This window comes from Rhinopithecus roxellana, chromosome 19 (assembly GCF_007565055.1).
Source record: "Rhinopithecus roxellana isolate Shanxi Qingling chromosome 19, ASM756505v1, whole genome shotgun sequence".
Classification (NCBI taxonomy): Eukaryota; Metazoa; Chordata; class Mammalia; order Primates; family Cercopithecidae; genus Rhinopithecus; species Rhinopithecus roxellana.
This window is the reverse complement of record NC_044567.1, coordinates 52,883,332-52,911,270: the sequence shown is the minus strand read 5'-3', so window position 1 is coordinate 52,911,270 and position 27,939 is coordinate 52,883,332. Positions and strand designations below refer to the sequence as shown.

Below are 27,939 nucleotides of genomic sequence, written 5' to 3'. Positions count from 1 at the left end.
AGAGATGGGGTTTCTCCACGTTGGTCAGGCTGGTCTCGAACTCCCGACCTCAGGTGATCCACCCGCCTCGGCTTCCCAAAGTGCTGGGATAACAGGCATAAGCCACCGTGCCGGGCTCCCTCAGTCTTTCTTAGTCTTTCGTGACTCTGACGTTTTCGAATATACAGTCCCTTTAAATAAATAGTGTTTCTCAATTTGGGCTCGTCTGATGTTTTTTCATTTTGAAAATTAAAAAAAAATTGTTTTTGAGACAGGGTCTTGCTTTGTCACTCAGCCTGGAGTGCAGTGGCGTGAACATGGCTCACTGCAGCTCCGACTTCCCAGGCTAAGGCAATCATTCCTGCCGCAGCCTCCCAAGTAACTGGGACCGTAGATGCACACCACCACACCCGGCTTTTTTTTTTTTTAATTATTTATTTATTTTTTTGGTATTTTTGTAGCAATGGGGTTTAGCCATGTTGCCCAGGCTGGTCACAAACTTCTGGGCTCGGATGATCCTCCTGCCTTGGCCTCCCAGTGTTAGGATTACAGGCGTGAGCCGCCGGGCCCGGCTGATGTCTTCTCATGATGAGATTCCAGTTGTGCCTTCCTGGCTGGAATGCTGCATAGATGATGCTGTGGCGTGCGAAGACCTTCACATCTGGAGGCACACGACACCCTCCTGCCTCTCACAGGTGATTTATTTTAACCCCTCGGTCAAGATGTCTGATTCCTCTACTGTATAGTTACTCTTTTTCCTCTTGTTACTAACAAGCAATCTATCAGGAGATGCTTTGTGACCATGCCGACGCCCTGCCCTCACTGAGGACTTCGCAGCCCCCGCTGATGAGTTCTGCTCATAGACTGTCTTCTTGTAGGCAGCCTCCTCTGCTACGTTTGTTTCTCCGGGAAGGACCTTAGATCCTGGGTGGGTGCTCGCCTTGCCTGGCAGTCAAGTGCAATGCTGCTGTCTTGGCCAACGCCTAGCCTTCCTCCTTTGCCCCAGCTTCAGGGCATTGGTTCACAGTCCCGTATGGGCAGCCAGATCATCTCACAGTGAGCCGCCCTCTGGGAGGTTCGTCTCATTTCCTGCCCTGAAAGCTTTGTTTCCTCACTGCAGCCGCTGAAGCTGCCGGCTGGATCGAGGGGACCCCAGAGTTGTCCAGTCCCCCAGGGTAGGGGTGCCAGGAGCCCTTCTCCTCCGTAGCAGGTCTCAGAGGCTGATGATGGGGAAATCGCACTGGTGAGACTGCCGTGGGCTCAGGAGGAACCTGCGATAAGATGCCCAACAGTTAAGGCAGCTGCTTTGAGGTTTGGAGCCTGAGAGCCCACAGGAAGTGACTTGGTGCTGAACTGATGTTGCTTCGATCTGGCGCCGGTCTCAGGCCAGGAGCTGCAGGGTGGCATGGCTGGGGGCATGTCAGCGGAGTGCCCTGAGCCTGGGCCAGGAGGGCCGCAGGGCCAGTCCCCAGGGCCAGGCAGGCAGTGTCCCCCTCCCATCCCACCCGCCCCCTGGAGCCTGCCCCCGTGGAGGGCCTACGTGGCTGCCGCCGTGCTCTGCTACATCAACCTTCTGAACTACATGAACTGGTTCATCATCGCAGGTGAGGAGGGGACGGCCACCCTGGGCAGCACCTGCTGCTCTGCCCGCCAGCTGGGGCAGCAGATCCACGGTGGCCTTTCAGCCGTCACCCATCTTTCTGTTCCTGGCCCTGTCTCTGGTGTTCTCCCCTCTAGAGGTGGTTTTCAGGTCTGCCCGAATCGGGGAGGACCAACTGACATTCCCAATCCAGCCTCAGTTAAAGAGGGGGCACAGGCTGGGCATGGTGGCTTCCACTTGTAATTCCAGCACTTTGGGAGGCTGAGGCAGAAAGATTGCTTGAGCCCAGGAGTTTGAGACCAACCTAGTCAACATAGTGAGGCTCTGTCTCTATCTTTTTTTTTTTTTTTTTTTCAGACAGAGTCTCGCTCTGTCGTCCAGGCTGGAGTACAGTGGCGCAATCTCAGCTCATTGCAACCTTTGTCTCCCGGGTTCAAGTGATTCTCCTGCCTCAGCCTCCTGAGTCGCTGGGATTACAGGCATGCACCACCACGTCTAGTTAATTTTAGTATTTTTAATAGAGGAGTAGAGACAGGGTTTTACCATGTTGGTCAGGCTGGTCTTGAACTCCTGACATCAGGTAATCCACCTGCCTCGGCCTCCCAAAGTGCTGGGATTACAGGCGTGAGCCACTGCACCCGGCCTTTTTTTTTTTTTTCTCCAGGTGAAGTCTTGCTCTGTCACCCAGGTTGGAGTGCAGTGGCGCGATCTTGGCTCACTGCAACGTCTGCCTCCTGGGTTCAAGCGATTCCTCTCTCAGCCTCCCGAGTAGCTGGGACTACAGGCACATACCACCATGCTGGGCTAGTTTTTGTATTTTTAGTAGAGATGGGGTTTTTTTTGTTTATTTGTTTTTTTTTTTTTTTGAGACGGAGTCTCGCTGTGTCACCCAGGCTGGAGTGCAGTGGCGCGATCTCGGCTCACTGCAAGCTCCGCCTCCCGAGTTCACGCCATTCTCCGCCTTAGCCTCCGAGTAGCTGGGACTACAGGCGCCCGCCACCACGCCTGGTGAATTTTTTGTATTTTTAGTAGAGATGGGATTTCACCGTGTTAGCCAGGATGATCTTGATCTCCTGACCTCTTGATCCGCCCCCCTCGGCCTCCCAAAGTGCTGGGATTACAGGCTTGAGCCACCACACCCGGCCAAGACTCTGTCTCTATTTAAAAAATTAAAACTATTTTAGGGCTGGGTACAGTGGCTTACGCCTGTAATCCCAGCACTGTGGGAGGCCAAAGCGGGCAGATCACTTGAGGTGAGGAGTTCGTGACCAGCCTGGGCAACATGGTGAAACCCCGTCTCTACTAAAACTATAAAAAGTAGCCGAGCGTGGTAGCGGGTGCCTGTAATCTCAGCTACTGCAGAGGCTGAGGTAGAGAATTGATTGAACCCGGGAGGTGGATGTTGCAGTGAGCCAAGATTCCACCATTGCACTCCAGTCTGGGCGACAGAGCAAGACTCTGTCTCAAAAATATATATATATATATTTTTTTTAAGTTAAGAGAGGGCACAGTGGGGGTGGAGCCAGAGGCATAATGAGGGGTGGGTTGGTGAGGATAGCAGGGAGGACTTCCAGGCAGAGACCGCGAGGTTCTGGGTGGAGGACAGGGTAGCCTGGCCCAGGCAAGAATAGCTCCTGCTGGCTGCGTTTCTAGAACAACAGGCTGCTCGCAAACCTTGCACATTCTGCCTTCCTTCTTGCAGGCCTCAGGGCTCAGCCTGCTTCTGTCTTCTGTCACTCATTCACTCACTCACTCATTCATTCATTCTGATTGGGGACTGATTGGGGACTGGGCACGGTGGCTCACGCCTGTATTCCCAGCACTTTGGGAGGCTGAGGTGGGTGGATCACCTGAGGTTAGGAGTTCGAGACCAGCCTGGCCGACATGGTGAAACCCTGTCTCTACTAAAAACACAAAAATTAGCCAGGTGTGGTGGCGGGTGCCTGTAATCCCAGCTACTTGGGAGGCTGAGGCAGGAGAGTCGCTTGAACCAGGGAGGTGGAAGTTGCAGTGAGCTGAGATCGCGTTGTTGCGCTCCAGCCTGGGCGACAGAGTGACTCCATCTCAAACAACAACAACAACAATAACAACAACTGATTGAGGCTCCACTTGCTCTTCTTGTCATTCATTCATCCATTCATTCATTCACTCACTTATTCATTCAAGACTGAGCACTAACTGTGGGTAGGACCCCTGGTGGCTCCTGGGGACCCAGGGAGGAAATTGGACTTGTAGTTCCTGAACTCAGGAACGACCGTCTCATGGGGCAGAGATAGAAGCTGGTTGATGGCAGTCCTGCGAGGCAGAGAGGTGCGGCCAGACAAGGGAGAGGCACAGGCCAAGCTGGGAGCTCAGGAGGGTGCCTGCAGCTGCTAGGCCTCTCTGTGACCTGGCCATTGATCTGTCCGTTACCAGCTCAGCACGCCAGAGAGTGGCTGTGGAATCATGAAACTCTAGGGGCTGCAGAGCCATCCCCGGACCTGGTCATCGTCTTTGAGGAGCTCAGAGGTCAGAAGCTTCTCCTCCTCACTTGAAGTCAGGAGTTCGAGACCACCCTGGGCAACACAGAAAAGCCTTGTCTCTACAAAAAATTAAAAAAGTTAGCCAGGGACAGTGACAGCTGAAGACAGTGATGTCTTCAGCCTTTTGGGAGGCTGAAACAGGAGGATTACTTGAGGCTGAAGCAGGAGGATTGCTTGAGGCTGAAGCAGGAGGATTGCTGGAGGCTGCAGTGAGCAGTGATCGTACCAGTGCACTCTAGCCTGAGTGACAGAGCAAGATCTTATCTTAAACCCCTAAAGACAAAAAGCAAAACAAAATATACTAAACGGCCGGGCGCGGTGGCTCAAGCCTGTAATCCCAGCACTTTGGGAGGCCGAGACGGGCGGATCACGAGGTCAGGAGATCGAGACCATCCTGGCTAACACAGTGAAACCCCGTCTCTACTAAAAAAAATACAAAAAAACTAGCCAGGTGAGGTGGCGGGCGCCTGTAGTCCCAGCTACTCGGGAGGCTGAGGCGGGAGAATGGCGCAAACCCGGGAGGCGGAGCTTGCAGTGAGCTGAGATCCGGCCACTGCACTCCAGTCCGGGCGACAGAGCGAGACTCCGCCTCAAAAAAAAAAAAAAAAAATATATATATATATATACTAAACAAACAAACAACCCCGAAGGGGCGTATGGGGTGAGATCAGAGCTTCTTGGGTGCCAGACTGGGAGCTTGGACTTTCTACCTTGGGCAATGGGGAGCCATATAATTGGATTTGAGGCCCTGATGGAGGCAAAATGATCCAGGGAGTCAGTTCAGAGGCTGTTGTAGTGGATCAGGCCAAAGCTGAGGAGGCCTGAGTCGGAGTGTGGGCCGAGGGCACGCAAAGGCGGGAAGAAGCAAGAGGCAGATGAGAGCCAGGAATCACCAGTGTAGAGCTCCCAGAACCCAGGAGCCTGGGGACCTGCTATCTCTGCCGCTAGCCCTGGAGGCCCCTGGCTGGGCCCTAAGACCCTGAGTCTTGCCTGCCTCGGTCCCTTCCGCATTAGCACTTCCTCTGTATGTGCAAAAAAGTGGGCTGTGATTACTGTGGGGGTAGAGACCTAGAGAAGTGAAACCATGCGGAGCGTCTGGGAACTGGTGGGGATAAACAACTAAAATGTTCTTGCAGGAAACAGCTCTTATGGGGCCAGGGTGGTAGGTTACAGGTAAAAGCAAGGCTGGGTACACACTTGGCCCTGGGTCATCCCTAGAGCACCATGGGGCTGGGAGGAGCCCAGGAGGAGATAAAACAAGGGGATGAGTCCTCATTCCTGAAAATGGAAGATGGGTACAATTTAGAGCATTTTTGTTTAGCTATTTATTTTGCTTACCTGTGTTGTCTACTTTTTTTCTTTCCAAAGACTGTCTTCTTTGTGTATTTAAAATAATAAAAGGGGACTTTGAGAGGCTGAGGCAGGTGGATCACCTGAGGTCAGGAGTTTGAGACCAGCCTGGCCAACATGGTGAAACCCTGTCTCTACTAAAAATACAAAAATTAGCCGGGCATGGTGGCGGGCACCTGTAATCCCAGCTACTTGGGAGGCTGAGGCAAGAGAATCACTTGAACCCAGGAGGCAGAGGTTGGAATTAGCCGAGACTGTGCCATTGTACTCCAGCCTGGGCGACACAGCGAGACTCCATCTCAAAAAAACAACGGGCCGGTCGCAGTGGCTCACACCTGTAATCCCAGCACTCTGGGAGGCCAAGGCAGGTGGATCACCAGAGGTCAGGAGTTCGAGACCAGCCTGGCCAACGTGGTGAAACCCCGTCTCTACTAAAAATACAAACATTAGCCAGGCATGGTGGCAGATGCCTGTAATCCCAGCTACTTGGGAGACTGAGGCAGGAGGATCGCCTGAACCCAGGAAGTGGAGGTTGCAGTGAGCCGAGATTGCATCACTGTACTTCAGCCTGGATAAAAGAGTGAGACTCCATCTCAAAAAAAAACAAAAACAAAAACAAACAATAAAACTCAAACAACAACAAATAAAATATTAAAGGGGGAAAAGGACATGCCGGTTTGTATGCCAGGTTATGGTGGCAACTGGGGGCAAATTAAATGTCTAAACAAAGATTTTTTTTTTTTTTTTTTTTTTTTTTTTTTGAGACAGAGTCTCGCTCTGTCGCCCGGGCTGGAGTGCAGTGGCCGGATCTCAGCTCACTGCAAGCTCCACCTCCCAGGTTTACGCCATTCTCCTGCCTCAGCCTCCCGAGTAGCTGGGACTACAGGCGCCGCCACCTCGCCCGGCTAGTTTTTTTGTATTTTTTAGTAGAGACGGGGGTTTCACCGTGTTAGCCAGGATGGTCTCGATCTCCTGATCTCGTGATCCGCCCGTCTTGGCCTCCCAAAGTGCTGGGATTACAGGCTTGAGCCACTGCACCTGGCCCTCTAAACAAAGATTTATTTCTTTTTTTAATTTTTGGAGACAGAGTCTCCAAAACATTTTTAGTAGAGTATTTTTAGAGTATTTTAGTAGATTATTTAGTAGAGTATTTTTAGTAGAGACGGGGTTTCACCATGTTAGCCATGATGGTCTCGATCTCCTGACCTCGTGATCTTCCAGCCTCGGCCTCCCAACGTGCTGGGATTACAGGCGTGAGCCACCGCGCCCGGCCCTAAACAAAGATTTCTTGCTTTGCTCCTCTGATTCCTTGATCTTTATGTGCATGGGGCAGGTCTTGGAGGTGCGCACGCAGGACTTCCTTGACGTGGGTGTTTCTGCGGGAACCCACCTGGGGGTTTCTGCCCCCCTTCTGTGGTTCTGGGTGTGCGGACAGGCTGCCTCTGGCTGAGATTTGAGCCCCAGCTCCCCCAGCTTCAGATGGGCAACCTTGGCCTGCTAGAGCCTCTGTTTCCTGTGTAGAATGGGGGCAATGACAGTCCCCTCCTTTTAGGATGACAGCTGCAAGTGGACAGCTCAGGGCCTGGCTCTCAGTCACCTCCTGATTCATGAAAGTGATGATTGTTGCTCTTCGTAGTAACGACAGGGCCAGAGCCGCATGGCTCACTTGAGCAGGTGCTGCAGACCCGGACCCTTTCTGAGACACCACCAAGAGGCTATCAGGAAACAGACCCTGGTGTCTGGGAGACCCACGTTCTCTCTCTGCGTTAGGCTGGGCGCCCACTGCTGTGCCTCTGGAAGAACATGCTTGTGTGTGCGCATGCGTGCAAGCCAGGACACGTTCGTCTTTGTATGTACATGTTCATCTATGCATGTCCGGTGTTTGCACGAGCAAGGCCGCTGTGCTGCACAGCTCTAGGGACTTCTGTTTACACAGCGGCCTAAGTAAAGGGCTGTGCACTGCGCAGCAACAGGGAGCTGTGCCCCTCTGACCGCAGTGTGGATGGCAGCCCTGAGCCTGTGCATACGCAGGTGGGTATCTGGGTGTGTCTTTATGGGTACATCTCACTGCACATGTGTCTGTGTGTCTGTGTGTATGAGGCTGGGTGTACATGTCTGTGAGTGTGAGTTCCTGTGTGTGTGTATTTGTGCCTCTGCAGGTGTGTTTGCTGGGTGTACATGTCTGTGAGTGTGAGTTCCTGTGTGTGTGTGTATTTGTGCCTCTGTAGGTGTGTTTGCTGGGTGTACATGTCTGTGAGTGTGAGTTCCTGTGTGTGTGTGTGTATATTTGTGCCTCTGCAGGTGTGTTTCTCTGGAAATGCCTATTTGTATCTATTTATATCTGTGTTCCCACATGAAGAGGAGGGAAGGAGCTGTGTGGCTGTGTGCTTGTATGTCGACGTGTGTATGTGAATGTCTGTGCCTTTGGGATGCTTCTTTCTTTCTTTTCCTTCCTTCCTTCCTTCCTTCCTTCCTTCCTTCCTTCCTTCCTTCCTTCCTTCCTTCCTTCCTTCCTTCCTTCCTTCCTTCCTTCCTTTTCTTTCTTTCTGATGGAGTTTCACTCTTGTTGCCCAGGCTGGAGTGCAATGGCGCGATCTCGGCTCACGGCAACCTCCGCCTCCCGGGCTCAAGCGATTCTCCTGCCTCAGCCTCCCAAGTAGCTGGGATTACAGGCACCCACCACCACGTCTGTCTAATTTTCTGTATTTTTAGTAGAGACGAGATTTCACCATGTTGACCATGGCTGGTCTCGAACTCCTGACCTCAGGTGATCTGCCCACCTTGGCCTTCCAAAGTGCTGGGATTACAAGCATGAGCCACCATGCCCAGTCAAGGGATGCTTGTTTCTTTGAGTGTTTGAAATGCACACGTTTCTCTGTGTGTCTGCTGTTGTGTGTGTGGTTGTGCACGTGTGGGAGAGCGGGGGGAGAGAACAGTGGGCTTTGGTGCCATGCCTTCTGCTGTGCTGTGGCCCTGTGTCAAACCTGGAGCAGCTGCCTTTGGAGGCCAGGAGTGTTACTTCCCATTTCCTGAGCACTGTCCATCTGTCCACAGGAGTGCTGCTGGATGTACAGGAGGTTTTTCAGATCAGTGACAGCCATGCTGGTTTGCTTCAGACTGGTAAGGAGGAGCCCTGGCTCTGGAGCTGGGGTCCTGGGTTCCTGCTGGGGTGGGCTCTTTCTGTGGGTCATTTTCTGTGCCCAGCTCCAGCCCCACTGGGTCCCCTGGCACAGAGGGTGGGTGCAGCGTGGGCCTGAGGGACAGTCTAGGCAGGAGCAGGAGAGAGCCCAGGCTGGAGCAGCCGTGGTAGTTTGAGTGTAGGGTGCTGCAGGAGAGCAAAGGGAGGTGGGGCTGGGAGAGGCCCCTGAGCCTCAGCTCCTGGTTATGGAGCTAGTCATTCCTTCCCTTCATATTGCTGAGGCTCAGCTGTGCACCAGAGGCTTGCTGGTGTTTGAGAAATCCTGATGTGCGCTTTCCTCTCATAGACCTGAAAAATCTGACTACTGGGACACACAAAGTCAAACAGACAGACACAGACAGAGACACATCGTCCTGCATGGGCTCAGATGGACTCTGGGCCCACAGAGAGACTAACACCCAGCAGCAGGGAGCAGCCACACGTCCCATCACAACATCAGAGCGGTTGGGGTCATGAGGCATTAGCTTTTGCCTTGTGGGTGCCTGGATGGTGACACACACTCACACATGTGCATATCCACACACTCACGTGGGCACACGTGGTCACAACACGTGATACACCTGTGCACACACCCAGCCTGTAATCAGTAGGCACCAAGGGTCCTCCTCACAGTCCATCATCTCAGGGGTTTAGAACATGACTCTCAAACTGGGGTACAGGGATCTCTGAGGATACACAGTAACTTTCCAGGGGCTACATGAACACAGAGAGTTTTGAGAGACTGATTTATTTCTAGATCCTCAAGCCTGTATGTTTTTTTCCTAAAATGACCTGCCTGCCAGGGAGCCTGTGGTCGGCCTGTGGTTCTCCTTCCTCTCCTTCCGTTGTACAATTCCCTGGCTACCGTAGTAAGCAGAGAGGGACTCCTCTCCACATCCTGGATGTGCTGTTCCTGGGTATAAAAACCTCCGGGGCATCACACAGAGGCCCCCGCGTGGATGCTCGGCTTCTGCTGGGGGGACCTTGGGAGCAAAGGAGAGAGCATCAGGAGAAACGTGCCGGGGAGATTTGCCCCAGGCCACAGCCCAGGCAAGGAGCCAAGCCTTATCTAGCTGTCCCTGTGTACAATGTCTACTATTTATCTACAAATTAGAATTCAAAGTGAGATAATGGTCTCAGGGATGCATGTCAACACATTTGTTTCAATGAAAAAAATGAAGCCAACATTTTTCTTTTTTTTTTTTTGAGATGGAGTTTCGTTCTTGTTGCCCAGGCTGGAGTGCAATGGCACGATCTCGGCTCACTGCAACCTCCGCCTCCCAGGTTCAAGCAATTCTCCTGCCTCAGCCTCCCGAGTAGCTGGGATTACAGGCATGTACCACCATGTTGGCCAGGCCGGTCTCAAATTCCTGACCTCAGGTGATCCGCCCATGTTAGCCTCCCAAAGTGCTGGGATTATAGGCGTGAGGCACCACGCCGGGCAACATTTTTCTTTCTTTCTTTTTTTTTTTTTGAGGCGGAGTCTTGCTCTGTCGCCCAGACTGGAGTGCAGTGGCCAGATCTCAGCTCACTGCAAGCTCCGCCTCCTGGGTTCACGCCATTCTCCTGCCTCAGCCTCCCCAGTAGCTGGGACTACAGGCGCCCGCCACCTCACCCGGCTAGTTTTTGTATTTTTAGTAGAGACGGGGTTTCACCGTGTTAGCCAGGATGGTCTCGATCACCTGACCTTGTGATCCGCCCATCTTGGCCTCCCAAAGTGCTGGGATTACAGGCTTGAGCCACCGCGCCCGGCCAACATTTTTCTTATAATCAATTTGATTGTCTAATTGCTTTGGCAAAAGAGGACGGGCATTATGACTTGGATTCTACTGCAGACATTCCCCGTAAACTGAATAAACTCGACCCTGTAGCTCCAAGAGTTTGGATGAAAATACAGTTAAAAAAAATACACAACAACGCTGGAAGTCCCATCCTTGGCAACGATTCAAACTCGGGATAAGAACATTTTAGTCCGGGCGCGGTGGCTCAAGCCTGTAATCCCAGCACGTTGTGAGGCCGAGACGGGCGGATCACAAGGTCAGTAGATCGAGACCATCCTGGCGAACACAGTGAAACCCCGTCTCTACTAAAAATACAAAAAACTAGCCGGGCGAGGTGGCGGGTGCCTGTAGTCCCAGCTACTTGGGAGGCTGAGGCAGGAGAATGGCGGGAACCCGGGAGGCGGAGCTTGCAGTGAGCTGAGATCCGGCCACTGCACTCCAGCCTGGGCGACAGAGCAAGACTCCGCCTCAAAAAAAAAAAAAAAAAAAAAAAAAGAACATTTTAATATTAGCTGAAAATATGTGGAAGGGTACGTAGTTCTAGAAACTTCTTTAAAAATGAGGTGAGAGCCGGGTGCGGTGGCTCACGCCTGTCATCCCAGCTCTTAGGGAGGCGGAGGCGGGAGAATAGCTTCAGTCCAGGAGTTCGAGACCTGCTTGGGCAATATAGTGAGACTTCCTTCTCCACAAAAAGGAAAAAAAAAAAAAAAAGACAAAAGAGTTACATGAGCAAGAGTTAGAAGACCATGGCTTTAGAACATGCATCATTTCCAATTGCCCCTCAGTCTTGTGGCCAAGAGGCGGCAACTGATGCTGATCTGCCAGCCATATCTGTAGCCAAAGTGAGATACCCACAACCTCCTCGATTAAATAGATAATGGTGGTTTACTCAACATTTCCCTTCACTGGTTCTTCTTTTTTTTTTTTTTTTTTGAGACGGAGTTTCACTCTTATTGACCAGGCTGGAGTGCACGATCTTGGTTCACTGCAACCTCTGCCTCCCAGGTTCAGGTGATTCTCCTGCCTCAGCCTCCTGAGTAGCTGGGATTACAGGCACCCACCACCACGCCCGGCTAATTTTTGTATTTTTAGTAGAGATGGGGTCTCACCATGGTGGCCAGGCTGGTCTTGAACTCCTGACCTCAGGTGATCTGCCAGTCTCAGCCTCCCAAATTGTTGAGATTACAGGCGTGAGCCACCATGCTGGCCCTTCACTGGTTCTACCATAGTGGTCAGGATGATTGCTATAAGGCCTGGGCCACGGAGGGAGAAGTGTGTGTGTGTGTGTTTGGGAGTAGGTGAAGAGAAGGGTCATCTTTGCAGAAGCAGCCCAAAAATTTCATGGAAAGGACAGTGGGCTTGGCGGCCTGATGACCAGGCTGGTCTCTGGTGGCCTCAGGTGAGGTCTCTTTACCTTTTCGGGTTGCCATGCTGTGGCCCTAGACCCAGCCTGTTTGTCCACAGGGCTGCTAAGAAGAGGAAACTGATGACTGAGGGAGAGGGTGGTTAAGAGACAGAGGGATTGGGCCGGGCGTGGTGGCTCACGCCGGTAATCCCAGCACTTTGGGAGGCCGACGTGGGCGGATCACCTGAGGTTGGGAGTTTGAGACCAGCCTGACCAACATGGTGAAACCCCGTCTCTACTAAAAATACAAAGATTAGCCGGGTGTGGTGGCAGGTGCCTGTAATCCCGCTACTTGGGAGACAGAGACAGGAGAATCACTTGAACCCAGAGGCAGAGGTTGCAGTGAACTGAGATCGTGCCACTGCGCTTCAGACTGGGCCACAGAATGAGACTCGGTCTCAAAAAAACAAGAAAAAGAGAGAGTGGTAGAAGGTGAGAAGAGGCAGTGGTCAGGCTCCCTTCACCCACCCATGGGCTAGAGAGGCTGCTGGAGTGAGTTAATTAATTAATCATATTTAAAACTAACACTGACTTGGCCCCTACCACGTGCCAGGCACCATTCTAAGTGCTTTAAATATCAACTTATTTAATCTTCACAACAATCCCACGAGGCAGGTTTTATTATTATGTCCATTTTACAGCTGATGAAACTGAGGCTCAGAGAAGTTAGGAGACTTGCTGAAGCTGGGATTTGAATCCAGGAAGTGTGGCTCCAGAGTCTGTCTTTTAACTCTAGGAGCATTCATTTCATCCATGGTGTCAAAGAAACCATTTGAATTTGGAGACATTGGAAATGAGGAGTGTCTACTTTCCCCTTGGGAAGGGCATCTGCAGAGTCAGCCACAGAGCATCTGCAGGTTTAAGGCACTTAAAACAGCCTGCAAGTGATCCCTGCATGTGAAGAATATGGGGGAAAATATATTTATTTATTTATTGTTGTTGTTTGTTGTTTTTTTGAGACAGAGTCTCGCTCTGTCACACAGACTGGAGTGCAGTGGCACAATCTTGGCTCACTGCAACCTCCGCCTCCTGGGTTCAAGCCATTCTCCTCCCTCAGCCTCCCTAGTAGCTGGGGTTACAGGCATGCACCACCACACCTGGCTAATTTCTGTATTTGTAGTAGAGATGGGGTTTCACCATGTTGGCCAGGCTGGTCTCGAACTCCCGACCTCAGGTGATCCACCCGCCTTGGCCTCCCAAAGTGCTGGGATGACAGGTGTGAGCCACCGCGCCCGGCTGGGAAATAGTTTTATAACTTTTGGATAAAGAAGATATGCATGAACAAGACGTGAAACAACTCTTGCCCCTCCAGAAGGTTAATAAACTTGACCACATCAAAGCTAAACACTTCTGTATGATGATGATTGAAATTATGCAATCAGTAATAATAATAGATAACATTTGTTGGATGTTTACATGAAGCTATGCAGATAACTTTTATGTGCTTTATTTTACTTCATCCTCTCAGTAACCAAACAAGGGAATAGCACTGTTGATGAAAGGGGAACAAAAGAGTTAAGGAATCTGCCCAAGGTCACATAGCTAGAAAGTGGTGAGCCAGGATTTAAACCCAGCCAACTTAGTCCCAGAAGTTGCGTTTTTAATTCTTAAAACAAACATAAAAGACTATGGGAACTTATTTCCAAAACATATGAACAAACAACAGCCCAACAGAAAAATGGAAAGTGCGCCGGGCGCGGTGGCCCACGCCTGTAACCCCAGCACTTTGGGAGGCCGAGGTGGGTGGATCCCTTGTGCCCAGGAGTTCGAGACCAGCCTGGGCAAGATGGTGAAACCCCGTCTCTACAAAAACGACAAAAATTAGCCAAGTGTGGTGGTAACGTGCCTGTAGTCTCAACTACTCTGGAGGCTGAGGTGGGAGGATGGCTTGAGGCCAGGAGGCAGAGGCTGCAGTGAGCCGAGATTGAACCACTGCACTCCAGTCTGGGTGACAGAGTGAGATTTTGTCTTACAAATTAAATGAAAGTATAAATGCAGCTGTGTCCAGGGAACATTTTACCTATGTAGGAAAACCAATTCTTTCCTGGCTTCCTGGAATCATCACTAGTTCACAGTGAATGTGCTTATTCTTTCTTTTGTTTTTTCCTTTTTTTGAGACCAAGCCTTCCTCTGTCGCCCAGGCTGGAGTACAGTGGCGTGATCTCGGCTCACTGCAGCCTCTGCCTCCCGGGTTCAAGCAATTCTCGTGCCTCAGGCTCCCGAGTAGCTGGGATTACTGGCGCCCACCATCAGGCCTGGCTAACTTTTTTGTATTTTTTTTTTTTTTTAGTAGAGACAGAGTTTCACTATGTTGCCCAGGCTGGTCTAGAACTCCTGAGCTCAGGCAATCTGCCCACCTCAGCCAACTAAAGTGCTGGGATTACAGGCGTGAGCCACTGCGCCCGGCCCAATGTGCTCATTCTAAACTGTCCTCATTTACTGCTCAGAGCAGGCCCAGGCTGACTTCCCTCTTCCCCTGCTCCCTGTTGCCCCAGTAGGTACATGAATGAAAAATCAGACCTGTCCCCATATCCAGGTTCACAGGGGTTACGTGTTTTTGTAAAGCCTGGAAACTGGCATCTGCTCCATGCCTGACGCTCCACATTCACTTCCCATCTCACCTTCACCATCCTGGGGGGGATGGTGACTTCTCCAGTGTTGGGGTGACACCCAGAGCAAGCGGCAGAGCTGGGCTTTGGGTTCGGGGCCGGGTCCAGGCCTCCACACTCTCGGCTGGGGTTGTATGTTGGCCACGCACTGTGAGGTTCACCTTATCTTTTCTTCCTCCTACCCTGGGCCCGCTGCCAAGGTGCCAGCTTGTGGCTTCTGAGTCAGGCCCCTTCCCTCCCCAGGCCTGCTGGGCCGTCTGCCCTGCCACGGTCGTGGGGGGACCCAGGCTGCCCCTGTGTGTCTCCTCCAGTCTTCATCGGCTGCCTGCTGCTGTCTGCACCCGTGTTTGGCTACCTGGGCGACCGATACAGCCGCAAGACCACCATGAGCTTCGGGATCTTGCTCTGGTCAGGAGCTGGGCTCTCTAGCTCCTTCATCTCCCCCCGGGTAGGTGTCCATGCCTCTGCCCAGGCCCCTGACGCCCCTTCCCCACCTGCTTCCTCCCTGATCCAGCCCCATCAGAGCTGCGTGGGGACAATTCTGCTCCATTCCCAACTGTGACTGGATCAGGGATTGCACGGAGGGCTGGGAGAGGAGGTGAGGGCCCAGTCTCCAGCCTGAGCTGCGCAGGGCAGAGCTGGTGGACTTTTTTTTTTTTTTTTTTTTGAGACACAATTTCGCTCTTGTTGCCCAGGCTGGAGTGCAATGGTGCGATCTCGGCTCACTGCAAACTCCGATTCCCGAGTTCAAGTGATTCTCCTGTCTCAGCCTCCAGAGCAGCTGGGATACCAGGCGTGTGCCACCACGCCCAGCTAATTTTTGTATTTTTTAGTAGAGACAAGGTTTTGCCGTGTGGGCCAGGCTGGTCTCGAACTCCCAACCTCAGTTGATCCACCCGCCTCAGCCTCCCAAAGTGCTGGGATTACTTGCGTGAGCCACCGTGGCTGGCCGACCCGGCGGACTTTCTTTTTTTTTTTTTTTTTTTTTGAGGCGGAGTCTCACTCTGTCGCCCAGGCTGGAGTGCAGTGGCCGGATCTCAGCTCACTGCAAGCTGCGCCTCCCGGGTTTACGCCATTCTCCTGCCTCAGCCTCCCGAGTAGCTGGGACTACAGGCGCCCACCACCTCACCCGGCTAGTTTTTTGTATTTTTTTTTAGTAGAGACGGGGTTTCACTGTGTTAGCCAGGATGGTCTCCATCTCCTGACCTCGTGATCCGCCCGTCTCGGCCTCCCAAAGTGATGGGATTACAGGCTTGAGCCACCGCGCCCAGCCTGGTGGACTTTCTTAACAGGAGACCTCCTCTCTCCTACCTCTCACTGCCGCACCAGCTTCATTTCTGCCTGACTCTGCTGGGGGTGGAACTGGGGGTAACAGCTGCTGTCTTGGGGAACTGGCCTGGTTAGCAATGGTGGGACCCAGGAGAAGGGCTCCCCTGGGCAGGGGGGTAGGCGGTGGCTTCAGGGGACACATGTGGGACTTTGGAAACCTGGAGTGGAGAGGTGTCCATAGCCCCGATCCCCTCTCCCTACTCTGGGGTCCTGTGACATGAGGTCCCCTTGGCTTTTCCAACAAACCCTCGGGTTCCTGGCCCTATGGGTGATTTCTGGAACTCACGTGGTCTTGTGCCTGCTCGCCCAGTATTCTTGGCTCTTCTTCCTGTCCCGGGGCGTCGTGGGCACTGGCTCGGCCAGCTACGCCACCATCGCGCCCACCGTCCTGGGCGACCTCTTCGTGAGGGACGAGCGCACCCGCGTGCTGGCCGTCTTCTACATCTTTATCCCTGTTGGAAGGTTGGTATTACCCATGGGTCCACTTCCCCAGGTGGTAAACTGAGGCCCAAAGGAGTCAGAACAGGGGCTGGGCATGGGTAGGAGAGGTCAAACCAGGAGGGCTGCAATTTGAGTCCCAGTGCTACCCCTTCCTCGCCACATGAGTCTACCTCTCCGAGCCTCAGTTTCCTCATCTGTCAACGGGGGCAGTGACGCCAACTGATGGGCTGGGGGAGGAGTAGAGGTGATGAGGATGCGCCCTGCAGATTCGTACACTCGGCAGTGTGGCCCGGCCAGGGAGGGGCCGGCCCTGGGAGGCGAGGTGAGGAAGCAGGATTTGCAGTCAGGACCCTGGCCTCTGACCCAGATTTCCTGAACTTGCCTGATTCAAGCAGGGCCCAGCCTTGGGCAGGAGGGCGGACAGTATGTGTTTCCATAGGTGGGGAGAGTGGCGCTGGGGGTGGGCCAGGATCCAGAGGTCACTGGTGATTTGACCAAGGGCAGTGGACATCTGGACCTCACGTGGCTTACTTTCCTCAGTGAAACAGCTCTGTGCCTGCAGAGAACCAGCTCCCTGGGGCACGGGGGAGCACCCTGGGTCAGGCTGGCAGTGGGGTCTGCCTTCTGCCTCCCTCCCCTCACAGTCCATTGCCCTTGACCCTCTGTTGTAGTGGTTTGGGTTACGTGCTGGGGTCGGCTGTGACGACGCTGACTGGGAACTGGCGCTGGGCCCTCCGAGTGAGTCCAGCTTCCTTTTCTTCCCTCTGCTTTCCCTCTGGACCAGCAGGGACTTTCCAGCCTTGGGTGACCTTAGCCACTTGGAGTAGCACGCGGCGCCATTGGGGGGGCGGGGGGTGGTCAGGCATTGGCAGCTTTGGGGCCCCACAGGGAGCATGGGCTGGGGAGGTGGTGGCCCTAGGCTCAAAGCTGGCTGCTTAGTTTACCAGCTGTGTGATCTCAAGCAGGTCACCTTCTTCAGAGCCTCAGTTTACCTGTCGGTAAAGTGGGGGTAGTAAACGCTACCTAAGGCATCTTGAGGATCAGTGAGACGAGAGATGGAAGTTCCAAGCCGCAGGGTCAGGGCACGGAGTAGGCCCTGGCGGACTGGCAGCTAGGCTCGCTCAGCAGTTGAGCAGGATGCTGAGGAAGATGCCAGGCAGGCCCCGCTGGGCTGCGGGCCTTGTAATTCCAACATGGGCATGGAGCAGGACCGTTCTGAAGAGGAAGGAACTCCATAGTGGAGGGCGCTGAGCTCAGCCCTGGGAATGCAGCTTGGTGGGAGTGCAGGCTGCATGCAGACCTCCACGGAGCCGGCCCAGTGCCGGGGAGCTGGCGTGTGAAGCGCTGAAGCCAGATTTGGAATCTCGGGAGTGGGGTGGGCTTCGAGGAGGCAGGTCTGACCTGGATTGAATAAGCCTTCTCATGGTCTGAGCTGTTTGAAGGCTGACCCAAGGTGGGTAGTGAGATCCCCGTCCTTGGGGTTTGAGCAGAGGGGCCGCTAGGAGAGGATGCCAGGGCAGGACTATGTGGCAGATGGAGGCCTGGGCCAGGGAAAGGTCAGCTCTAGGGGCAGCAGGTACTCAGGAGGCAGGGCCAGGGTAGTGAGGGTCCCTGTTCTCAACCATCTCAGGCCCGTTGACCCCAAAAGGGTGGTGTCTGTACTGGAAAGATGGGAATTACATGAAGTCCCAAAAAGACTCCACTCCCTGGAAAGGCTGCAGTGGTGAGGGCTGAGAAACAGTGGTACATCCCGCTCTGTGGATACCAGCGCCCTGAAAAACAAGTCACCCCCACTACTCCCAGGGCCTGGACCCTAGAGGTCAGACACTGGCTGGTACTGTGACCAGTTGCCCCCGGGGTCTCTTGGGCTGTGATAATATGTGGCCCTGAGCTTCCTGGGCCCTCCTGTCCCCAGATCATGCCCTGCCTGGAGGCCATGGCCTTGATCCTGCTTATCCTGCTGGTTCCAGACCCACCCCGGGGAGCTACCGAGACGCAGGGGGAGGGGGCCGCGGGAGGCTCGAGGAGCAGCTGGTGTGAGGACGTCAGATACCTGGGGAAAAAGTGAGTGTCACTGCTACCCCCTGCAAGGCATGGAAAAACCCCTTTGTCTGCCCCAGCCTCACTGACCCCCTCTCTCCACCTCCAGGGAGCCCTCCCTTATTGTCCCAATGTTTACAGCCCTCCTCTTCCTCTGAGATCCCACTTACCAACTGAAGTGCCCCTCCCTCCCTTAGGGCTCAGCCTCCATCACCTTGCCATGTGACAGAAATATGGACAGGGAGGGAGGGAGATGGCATGAGCCCCAGCCTTGCCTCTGCCGCTGCCCTGCCCATAAGTGGCCCTGGTACTCAGAGCCTCACTGACCTTGCTTATTCAATGGATGGAATTCTCCAGCCTTGTCCCCTTCTCCGGGTTGCTTGGAGGATGCTGGGAGTTCATCACTCACCTCTCCAAGCCTCATGGCGTGCGTGATCCTCTGTGCCAGCCATGCTGGGGGAGGCAGGCAGGAGTCAACTGCTGGTCCCAGGCCTCACAATTCACTGCAAGGCAGGGCATGGACAGGACCCACTTCTGTTACTGAGCTGTGAAACCGACCAGGAGGACTCAGAGGAAGGTGGGGCAGGCAGGGACAGCCTCCTGGAGAATGTGATGCTGGCTGGGGAACCCTCAGGATGGGGAGATTTGGTCCTGCAGAGAGGAGGGAGGGAGGAGGAGCCAAGGTATGTGGGTAGGGGGGTCTCCGAAACATAGGGGAGGCTGGAGCTCAGGGTGCTGCCAGGAAGGGTCTGGAGGCTGGAGCTTGGGGTAACCTGAGTGTCTTCTTCGGAGCCACAGTTTGCCTATCTGTAAAGAGGAGTTAGCAATTGCTACCTATGGAATCTTGAAGGTAATGAGATGAGATGGAAAAGTTCCTGGTGCCCAGGAGTTGGGAGGAGTGGGCAGGCCCCTTCAGCCCCAGCCCTCTCCCGACTCCAGCTGGGGCACCTTGTCTTGCAGCTGGAGTTTTGTGTGGTCCACCCTCGGAGTGACCGCCATGGCCTTTGTGACTGGAGCCCTGGGGTTCTGGGCCCCCAAGTTTCTGCTTGAGGCACGCGTGGTTCACGGGCTGCAGCCTCCGTGCTTCCAGGAGCCGTGCAGCAACCCTGACAGGTGAGGGCGTCCGGGGGCACTGGGCACCTTGCCCAGCTTGGGGGCTCTTCCTGAGGAAGTTCTGAGCTCCGAAATTCAGTTTCTTGGGGTGGGACACGTGGTGCTGTGTGAAGACAGTGAGGCTCGGACCCAGATGGCAGCAGGAGGCCTGGCTTGGGCTCGGGCTGAGCCTCTGCCACTCTGGGTGGCCATGGCCAGCTCCCTTGTCCTCTGTGAGCTGAATCCCCCGTCTCTCCACTCTTGGGGCCACTGTGGGCTCCAGAAGGCACTGGTGGGAGATGGGCATGAGGCTTCTGTGGGGCTGTGGGATGAGAGGAGCCCCACCCTTCAGAGGGGCCTGTAGCATCTTCTATGAGGGCATCCCATTTTACAGATGGCAAACTGGGGCCCGGGAGGCCTCGTTGCTTCGCTAGTTTTGGGATTTCATGTGTGTGAGAAGGCTCCTGGGAGGGAAGGCCGGGCACTCTGCCCTTAGGGCACGCCCTCTCCCGCTTCCTGGGCTGTCTGCTGCCCGGCTGGGCTCCACTTCTGTTCCTATCACCTTCCACCCTGTGCTCCAAGAGCTCCAGTGACTGCTTGATGCTGAGTCAAGGACACCCTTCAGTTCTCCCTTCCTTCTCTCCTCCTCCTCCCGGAACCCTTAACCCCGGCCTCGCCACTGCCTCCAGCAGCTGCTCTTCAGCCTCCGCGTGGTCCCCTCCTCCGTTCTGACCCTGTCCTGGTGGGTCTTGGGGGCTCCTGGGGATGCTCTCCTCTTCCCTGGAGCCCCATCCTCCGCCAGGGTTTTGGCGACACTGGTCCTCTGCTGACTGCACCTGCGCCTACCTTCTCCTTCCCTCCTCCTCCTTCTCCTTCCCTCCTCCTCCTTCTCCTCCTTCCTTCTCTCTTCTCTTCTCTTCTCTACTCTTCTCTTCTCCTCTCCTCTCTTCTTTTCTCTCTTCTCTTCTCCTCTCCTCTCTTGTTTTTTCTCTCCTTCCTTCTCTCTTTCTTTCTCTCTCCCTCCCTCCCCCCTCCTCTCCTTCTTGTCTCTCTCTCTCCCTCCCTCCCTCCCTCCCTTCCTCCCTTCCTTCTCCTCTTTCTTTTTTGAGTCAATGTGTCACTCTGTCACCAGGCTAGAGTGCAATGGTACAGTTTGCTGCAGCCTCGACCTCCCAGGCTTAAGCAATCCTCCCACCTCAGCCTCCCAAGTAGCTGGGACCACAGGCACACACACGCCACCATGCCTGTTTTTTTTTTTTTTTTTTTTTGAGACAGAGTTTCACTCTTGTTGCCCAGGTTGGAGTGCAATGGCACAATCTTGGCTGACTGCAATCTCTACCTCCTGGGTTCAAGTTGTTCTCCTGCCTCAGCCTTCCTAGTAGCTAAGATTACAGGCATGCGCCACCACAACCGGCTAATTTTTTTTTTGTACTTTTAGTAGAGATGGGGTTTCACCATGTTGGCCAGGTTGGTCTCAAACTCCCGACTTCAAATGATTGGCCCACCTCAGCCTCCCAAAGTGCTGGGATTACAGGCGTGAGCCACCAGTGCCCGGCCTGACTTACAGATTTTTAAGGCCTCTCTTGGCTGTGAGAGTCTGTGATGCTGGGAAGGCCCTGTGTGGATGGAGGGAACGTGAAGGGCTTCGGAGCTGGGCCATGTCCTCTGGCTGCACCTCCCGTTCAGGGGCTGGCGGGGGTGCTTTTTCAGGCAGCCTGTCTAGATAATCAATCCTAAGTCTCACGAATATCTCGAGAACCTGCCAAGGTCAGCTCAGACCAGGACTCAGAGGCGGCCAGCATGCATCTGGGATTCGGGTCACTTGACTAGGCTGAGCCAGACCTCGCACAGCTCAGAAGGCTGGGAAGGTTTGGAAAGCTCTTCTTTCTTCTTTCTGCCTGCCCCGGCCCCTGCCCCTGCCCCCTCCGCCTCCCCCTCTCCCTCCTCCCCCTCCCCCTCCCCTCCTCGTCCCCCTCCCCCTCCCCTCCTCCTCCTCCTCCTCCTCCTCCTCCTTCTTCTTCTTCTTTCTTTTTTTTTGAGACAGTCTTGCTGTGTTGCTAGGCTGGAGTGCAGCGGCACGATCTCAGCTCACTGCAAGCTCCACCTCCCAGGTTCAAGCGATTCTCCTGCCTCAGCCTCCCGAGTAGCTGGGACTACAGGCGCCCGCCACCACACCCAGCCAATTTTTGTACTTTTAGTAGAGAATTTAGAGAATTCTCAGTCATCTGGGCAAAGCGAGGGTGGGAGAAGAGAGGGGAAGCTACATCAGTCGGCATGGACCAGTCCCGCAGAGCTGTCAGTGCTGGCCAGGAGCTTGCTCAGAGGACAACAGGGAGCTACTGAGAGGCTGGAAAGATCCTGGTTAGACTGGTGTCTTCAAGAGTTCACGCTGGGCACAGTCTCAGCGTTCCCTTTGAGCTCCTTTATTTGTTTAGTTTCATTTTGTTTTTGAGATAGAGTCTCACTTTCTTGCCCAGGCTGAAGTGCTGTGGTGCGATCTCAGCTCACTGCAACCTCCACCTCCCAGATTCAAGTGATTCTCTTGCCTCAACCTCCCAAGTAGCTGGGATTACAGGTGCCCACCACCATTCCCAGCCAATTTTTTTTTTTTTTTTTTTTTTTTTTTTTTTTTTTTTTTTTTTTTTTTTTGAGGCGGAGTCTCGCTCTGTCGCCCGGACTGGAGTGCAGTGGCCAGATCTCAGCTCACTGCAAGCTCTGCCTCCCGAGTTTACGCCATTCTCCTGCCTCAGCCTCCCGAGTAGCTGGACTACAGGCGGCCCGCCACTTCGCCCGGCTAGTTTTTTTTTGTATTTTAGTAGAGACGGGTTTCACCGTGTTAGCCAGGATGGTCTCGATCTCCTGACCTCGTGATCCGCCCGTCTCGGCCTCCCAAAGTGCTGGGATTACAGGCTTGAGCCACCGCGCCCGGCCCCAGCCAATTTTTTTTTTAGTAGAGTTGGGGTTTTGCTATGTTGGCCAGGTTGGTCTTGAATTCCTGACCTCAAGTGATCCACCCGCCTCGGCCTCCCAAAGTGCTGGGATTGCAAGCATAAGCCACCTCGCCTGGCCCCTTTGAGCTCCTTTAAAAGGAGGCTAGAGGTTGCAGAATAGACCAGGAGGGTGAGGATGTATATTCAAATCCTGGTCTGTCATTTACCAGCTGGGTAATCTTGGCCTTGACTTTTCTCAGCCTCTCCTTGCTCATCTGTCCATCTGGGAATTGTAGGAGGAATCCATGAGTTCACTTGCTCAACATATGTCTCTCGTGTGCCAGGCTCTATACTCCCAGCATAGAGTCAAGAGAGGAAACCAAACCTGTTACTGTTCTCTAGGAATTCCCAGGCCAGCGAATGAACCTGATGACAGACACAGAAGGTGCTGTGGGAACTGATGGGAGTGAAGGGATCAGCAAGCGAACAAAGGAAGGGCATCCCCAAGTAGGCTGTGCTGGGTCTTGAAGGATGAGTAGGAGTTTGATAGGTCAAAAACTAGTGAAGGGTGTTCCAGGCAGAGGAATGAAACTGTGTGGTTGGGAGTCGGGAGGGGAGAGCAACTAGTCTGGGTGAAGAAAATAGAGCTAGGACCTGGAGTTGATGTGAGTCAGAGTCAGATCACAAAGAACAATGTACACCTTACGGAACTGGGGACAAATCTAGTGGGTATCTGAGAGCTGGTGGAGAATTTTAGGCAGGAGGTGGGCGGGGACGTGGTCAGGTCTGTGTTTTTAATTTTATTTTTAGAGACAGATTCTTGCTCTGTTGCCCAAGCTGGAGTGCAGCGGTATGATCATAACTCACTGTGGCCTCGAACTTCTGAGCTCAAGTGATCTTCCCGCCTCAGCCTCTTGAGTAGCTGGGACTACAGGTGCACGCCGCCAAGGCTGGATCATTTAAACATTTTTTGTAGAGATGAGATCTTTCTGATCTTGAACTCTTCCCACCACAGATCTCCTGCCACCACAGAATGCACTCTTGGGGAGCCTATGTGGCGATTATTTTGTAGGGACAGGTCTCCACAGGAAGGATGTACAAGGGGAAGCGAAATGGAGTAGAAGTGGGTCTAAAAGTGGGTGGGAAAGGGACGGAGGTCAGGCAGGGGCTGCCTGAGGGGGGTTCAAAGACAGGAAGGGGAAGGATGGGATTCAAGGAAGGAAGGCGTGTAGAGGGCCCAGACAAGGGCCGGGTGTATCACAGGGGCTTAGTAAATACATGTTCGCTTGCCTCCATTCCTCGTAGTACTGGGAGCTGGAAAGAGAGAAGGTTGGGGCCAGAGTGGGACCCTGGAATTCAGATTTTGAGTGGGCAGTTTTGGGGGATGAGAGGGAAAGGGTCAATGGAGATGAGGCAGGCTGGGACCTGGGGTTCTGGGCGATCACCCACATGGCCAGTGGGATCCCCAGGATGAGATAGGGGAGGAGGTAGGAAAGGGGCTGGGGGAGGGCAGTGGGACATTGGTCCCTGGTCAGGGTCCCCAGGTCCTGGGAGCCTCAGTGATGAGGGTGGGTAAGGCCTGGGTCAGATCAGGGGCCCACAGCCATATTCCCTGTAGACACCAGATCGTGCCCTTGAGCCATGGGGCTAGACCTGGGGCTGGGAGCAGGGTGAAAGGTCTCCATGCTGAGCTCACCCAGCTGACCAACCCCTCTGTGTTCTCTCCCATTAGCCTGATTTTTGGGTCATTGACCATCATAACCGGCGTCATTGGGGTCATCTTGGGGGCAGAAGCTGCGAGGAGGTACAAGAAAGTCATTCCAAGAGCTGAGCCCCTCATCTGCGCCTCCAGCCTGCTTGCCACAGCCCCCTGCCTCTACCTGGCTCTCTTCTTGGCCCCGACCACCCTGCTGGCCTCCTATGTAAGTGAGAGCCTCTATGGAGGTGGGAACAGGGTTGGGGGACGAGGAACTCCTGTTTCCACGGCTCACGCTGTGCCCGGCCTTTATGTACATTATGTTGATCTCTCCTTCTGGGTAGAGCTTATCCCCGTTTTGCAGATCAGTAAAGAGAGGCTGGACGCGGTGGCTCACGTCTGTAATCCTAGCACTTTGGGAGGTCAAGGCCGACCTGGCCAATATGGTGAAACCCCGTCTCTACTAAAAATATAAAAACATTAGCTGGGCATGGTGGTGGGCACCTATAATCCCAGCTGCTTGGGAGGCTGAGGCAGGAGAATCGCTTGAACCAGGAGGCAGAGGTTGTGGTGAGCTGCGATTGTGCTGCTGCACCCCAGCCTGGGCAACAGAGCAAGACTCTATCTTGGGGGAGAAAAAGAGAGAGAAGCTTACCAGGAGTTTCACAGTGAGGAAGCGGCAGAACTAGGATTTGAGCCTGAGCTTTTCTGACTGTAAAAGGTGTCCTCTGAGCATTGGATTAATGTGTTAGTTTGAGAAAATAGGACTCATTTATTGCCAGGGCATATTGTGGGCCAAAGAAGAAATAGAGCAATTCTCCCCAGGTTACAGAGGAGCGAAGCGAGGCCCAGATTGGTTATGGCCAATGTGGATGCTGCTTTAAGGGCGATAATCACGGTAATATCAAGCATTCCATATCCACATCCCATCACACCCTTGCATGGGCCTCACACTCTGGCCGTGCCAGCCGCGTGGGCACACCGACTTCCCAGACTTTGCACGCGTCCATTTCTTCCACCGAGAGCACCAGTTCCTCTTTTGTGCATCCTGAAATCCTCCTTCTGCAAGACTCAACTCAAAGTCAGCTTTGAGTTGAGCTCCAAAAGGCTCCAAAAGGCTTCCCGGACCGCTCTATCCTCATGCCAGAATTCGTGTTCCTGCTTGGGCTCAGTGCCTGTTTGGTTCCCTTGAGGCACTGAGGTGTATGGGGCCTGTCCAAAGACAGGGGGCCCAAAGGGCAGGGGACCAGAGCTGGAGTGTCCCTGGCTCCCCAAAGCCCCAGCCCTGCCTGACCCCCAACATGGGAAAGGGCCACTGCTTCTGGGAAACTAACACCAGCCCAGCCGGAAGCAGAGGGGTTAGACCTCCCCTCCTTTCCCAGATCCATGGCCCCGGGCCCTGTGGCTGCAGACAGGGCCCATACGCGTGTGCACCAGGTTTACTGAGCAGGCTGGACTTTGGAAAAGTAAACCAGCCACGACTTTATTGTCCTCACACTAGTTTGGCCACATCTCCCACCCGTGGCCAGAGCCCATCGCTTCTCCAGTCACACGCACAAACTAAACAGTCTGGTCCCATTGAAATAAAAACTTTGGCCCTGCTTCCAAATAAAGTTTCTTTTTTCTTTTTTTTTTTTGTTTGAGACTGAGTCTCGCTCTGTCACCCAGGCTGGAGTGCAGTGGCGTAATCTCAGCTCTCTGTAACCTCTGCTTCCTGGGTTCAAGTGATTCTCCTGCCTCAGCCTCCCAAGTAGCTGGGATTACAGGTGCGAGCCACCACACCCAGCTATTTTTTAAATTTTTTATTTTATTTATTTATTTTGAGATGGAGTCTTGCTCTGTTGCCCCAGGCTGGAGTGCAGTGGCACCATCTCAGCTCACTGCAACCTCTGCCTCCCAGGTTCAAGCGATTCTCCTGCCTCAGCCTCCTGAGTAGCTGGGACTACAGGCGCACGCCACCACGCCCAGCTAATTTTTGTATTTTTAGTACAGATAGGGTTTCACCATGTTGGCCAGGCTGGTCTCCAACTCCTGACCTTGTCATCCACCCGCTTCAGGTTCCCAAAGTACTGGCATTACAGGTGTGAGCCACTGTGCCTGGCCCCAAATAAAGTTTCTATCCAGGACCAGAAAATTGCCTTGGGAAGAGGTGGGGCTACAGTGGGGTTTTGTTCTCCTTGTTCCGTCTTTCACCCCACATCCCTGACATCCCCCCTCCCCTCGCAATTCTGTCGCCTCCAGAGATGAGCGGGCGTGGGAGGATGGCTGAGAACAGGCCGAGTACTGTGTGTGTCCGGGTTGTTTTCGCGCTGTCAGTGCCCCCCATGTGGCAGATGCTCAGAGGCTGGGTGTGGGGGGCCTTTGTGGGCACTTTGGGGTCTCTGGCCCTGGTATTTTTTGTTTTTTTTTTGAGACGGAGTCTCGCTCTGTCGCCCAGGCTGGAGTGCAGTGGCCGGATCTCAGCTCACTGCAAGCTCCACCTCCCAGGTTCAAGCCATTCTCCTGCCTCAGCCTCCCGAGTAGCTGGGACTACAGGTGCCCGCCACCTCGCCCGGCTAGTTTTTTGTATTTTTTTAGTAGAGACGGGGTTTCACCGTGTTAGCCAGGATGGTCTCCATCTCCTGACCTCGTGATCCGCCCGTCTCGGCCTCCCAAAGTGCTGGGATTACAGGCTTCAGCCATCGCACCTGGCAGCCCTGGTTTTTACTTTGCCCAATTCCTTGATGTGAGGGTTGCCTTTCCAGCCAGGCCGTCTTGCCTGGGTAGGCAATCCTGCAAGAGGCTCCTCTCATGAGCACCGTGTCTCCCTCCGCGGTGTCCATCTGACTCCTGGAGGAGGTCAGGAAGGGAGGCCTCCCCCACTGCTGCCCTCTCCCCTCCCACGACACCGCAGACTGCTTCCTCTGGCAGCCCCACCTGCAGACTTCCTTGGGGGGAGTCAGGCCCCAGGATCCATTCTCCCCGAACGCCAGATGACATGCATCTGGGTGTCCTGAAGACGTCTTCTGTGCACGCCCCTCGGGCTGTCCTGGTATAGGAGGCTTAGCATTTAGCCAGCGTCCAGCCAGGGAGAAAAGGCCAGCTTCGGCCGGGCGCGGTGGCTCAAGCCTGTAATCCCAGCACTTTGGGAGGCCGAGACGGGCGGATCACGAGGTCAGGAGATCGAGACCATCCTGGCTAACACGGTGAAACCCTGGCTCTACTAAAAAAATACAAAAAAAGCTAGCCGGGCGAGGTGGCTGGCGCCTGTAGACCCAGCTACTCGGGAGGCTGAGGCAGGAGAATGGCGGTAAACCCGGGAGGCGGAGCTTGTAGTGAGCTGAGATCCGGCCACTGCACTCCAGCCTGGGCCACAGAGCGAGACTCCGTCTCAAAAAAAAAAAAGAAAAAAAAAAGAAAAAAGAAAAGGCCAGCTTCCTTCTTGGCAAGCACTGCCCTCTGTTGGATTGAGTGTCATCTGAAGCCCCTCACTCAGCTTAAGAGTGGAACTCTTGGCTGGGCACGGTGGCTCACTCCCTAGTCCCAGCACTTTGGGAGGCCAAGACGGGTGGATCACGAGGTCAGGAGATCGAGACCATCCTGGCTCACACGGTGAAACCCCATCTCTACTAAAAATACAAAAAATTAACCAGGCGTGGTGGTGGGCACCTGTAGTCCCAGCTACTTGGGAGGCTGAGGCAGGAGAATGACATGAACCCGGGAGGCGGAGCTTGCAGTGAGCCGAGATTGCGCCACTGCACTCCAGCCTGGGTGACACAGCGAGACTCCGTCTCAAAAAAAAAAAAAAAAAAAAGAGTGACACTCTTTATTCATTGTTTATTAACTTTTTTAGAGATGGGAGCTCTCACTATGTTGCTCAGACTGGTCTTGAACTCCTGGGCTTAAGCAATCCTCTTGCCTCAGCCTCCTGAATAGCTGGGACTACAGGCGTGCACCACCACACCCGGCTAATTTTTAGTAGAGATGGGGTTTTGCCATGTTGCCCAG

At 53.9% G+C, this 27,939-nt stretch overlaps 1 protein-coding gene across 1 annotated transcript; it reads left to right on the top strand.

Annotated features, from left to right (window-relative positions):
* The first annotated feature begins 1,054 nt into the window (after positions 1 to 1,054).
* Positions 1,055 to 26,989, top strand: LOC104677219 (protein spinster homolog 3). The gene is made up of 9 exons (XM_030924101.1): positions 1,055 to 1,583; positions 8,506 to 8,571; positions 14,736 to 14,872; positions 16,064 to 16,215; positions 16,866 to 16,932; positions 18,110 to 18,258; positions 19,195 to 19,347; positions 23,989 to 24,265; positions 26,846 to 26,989. Exons 1-9 carry the CDS (start codon positions 1,385 to 1,387, stop codon positions 26,987 to 26,989), a joined length of 1,344 nt encoding a protein of 447 aa, XP_030779961.1. The 5' UTR covers positions 1,055 to 1,384.
* The last annotated feature ends 950 nt before the right edge of the window (positions 26,990 to 27,939 follow it).

Bases quoted from the DNA above. Each gene is read 5' to 3' on its own strand.
- LOC104677219 (XM_030924101.1), top strand. From the start codon at position 1,385: ATGGCTGGGGGCATGTCAGCGGAGTGCCCTGAGCCTGGGCCAGGAGGG. The intron at 1,584-8,505 runs GTGAGGAGGGGA...ATCTGTCCACAG, and splicing joins GAACTGGTTCATCATCGCAG to GAGTGCTGCTGGATGTACAG. The intron at 8,572-14,735 runs GTAAGGAGGAGC...TGTCTCCTCCAG, and splicing joins TGCTGGTTTGCTTCAGACTG to TCTTCATCGGCTGCCTGCTG.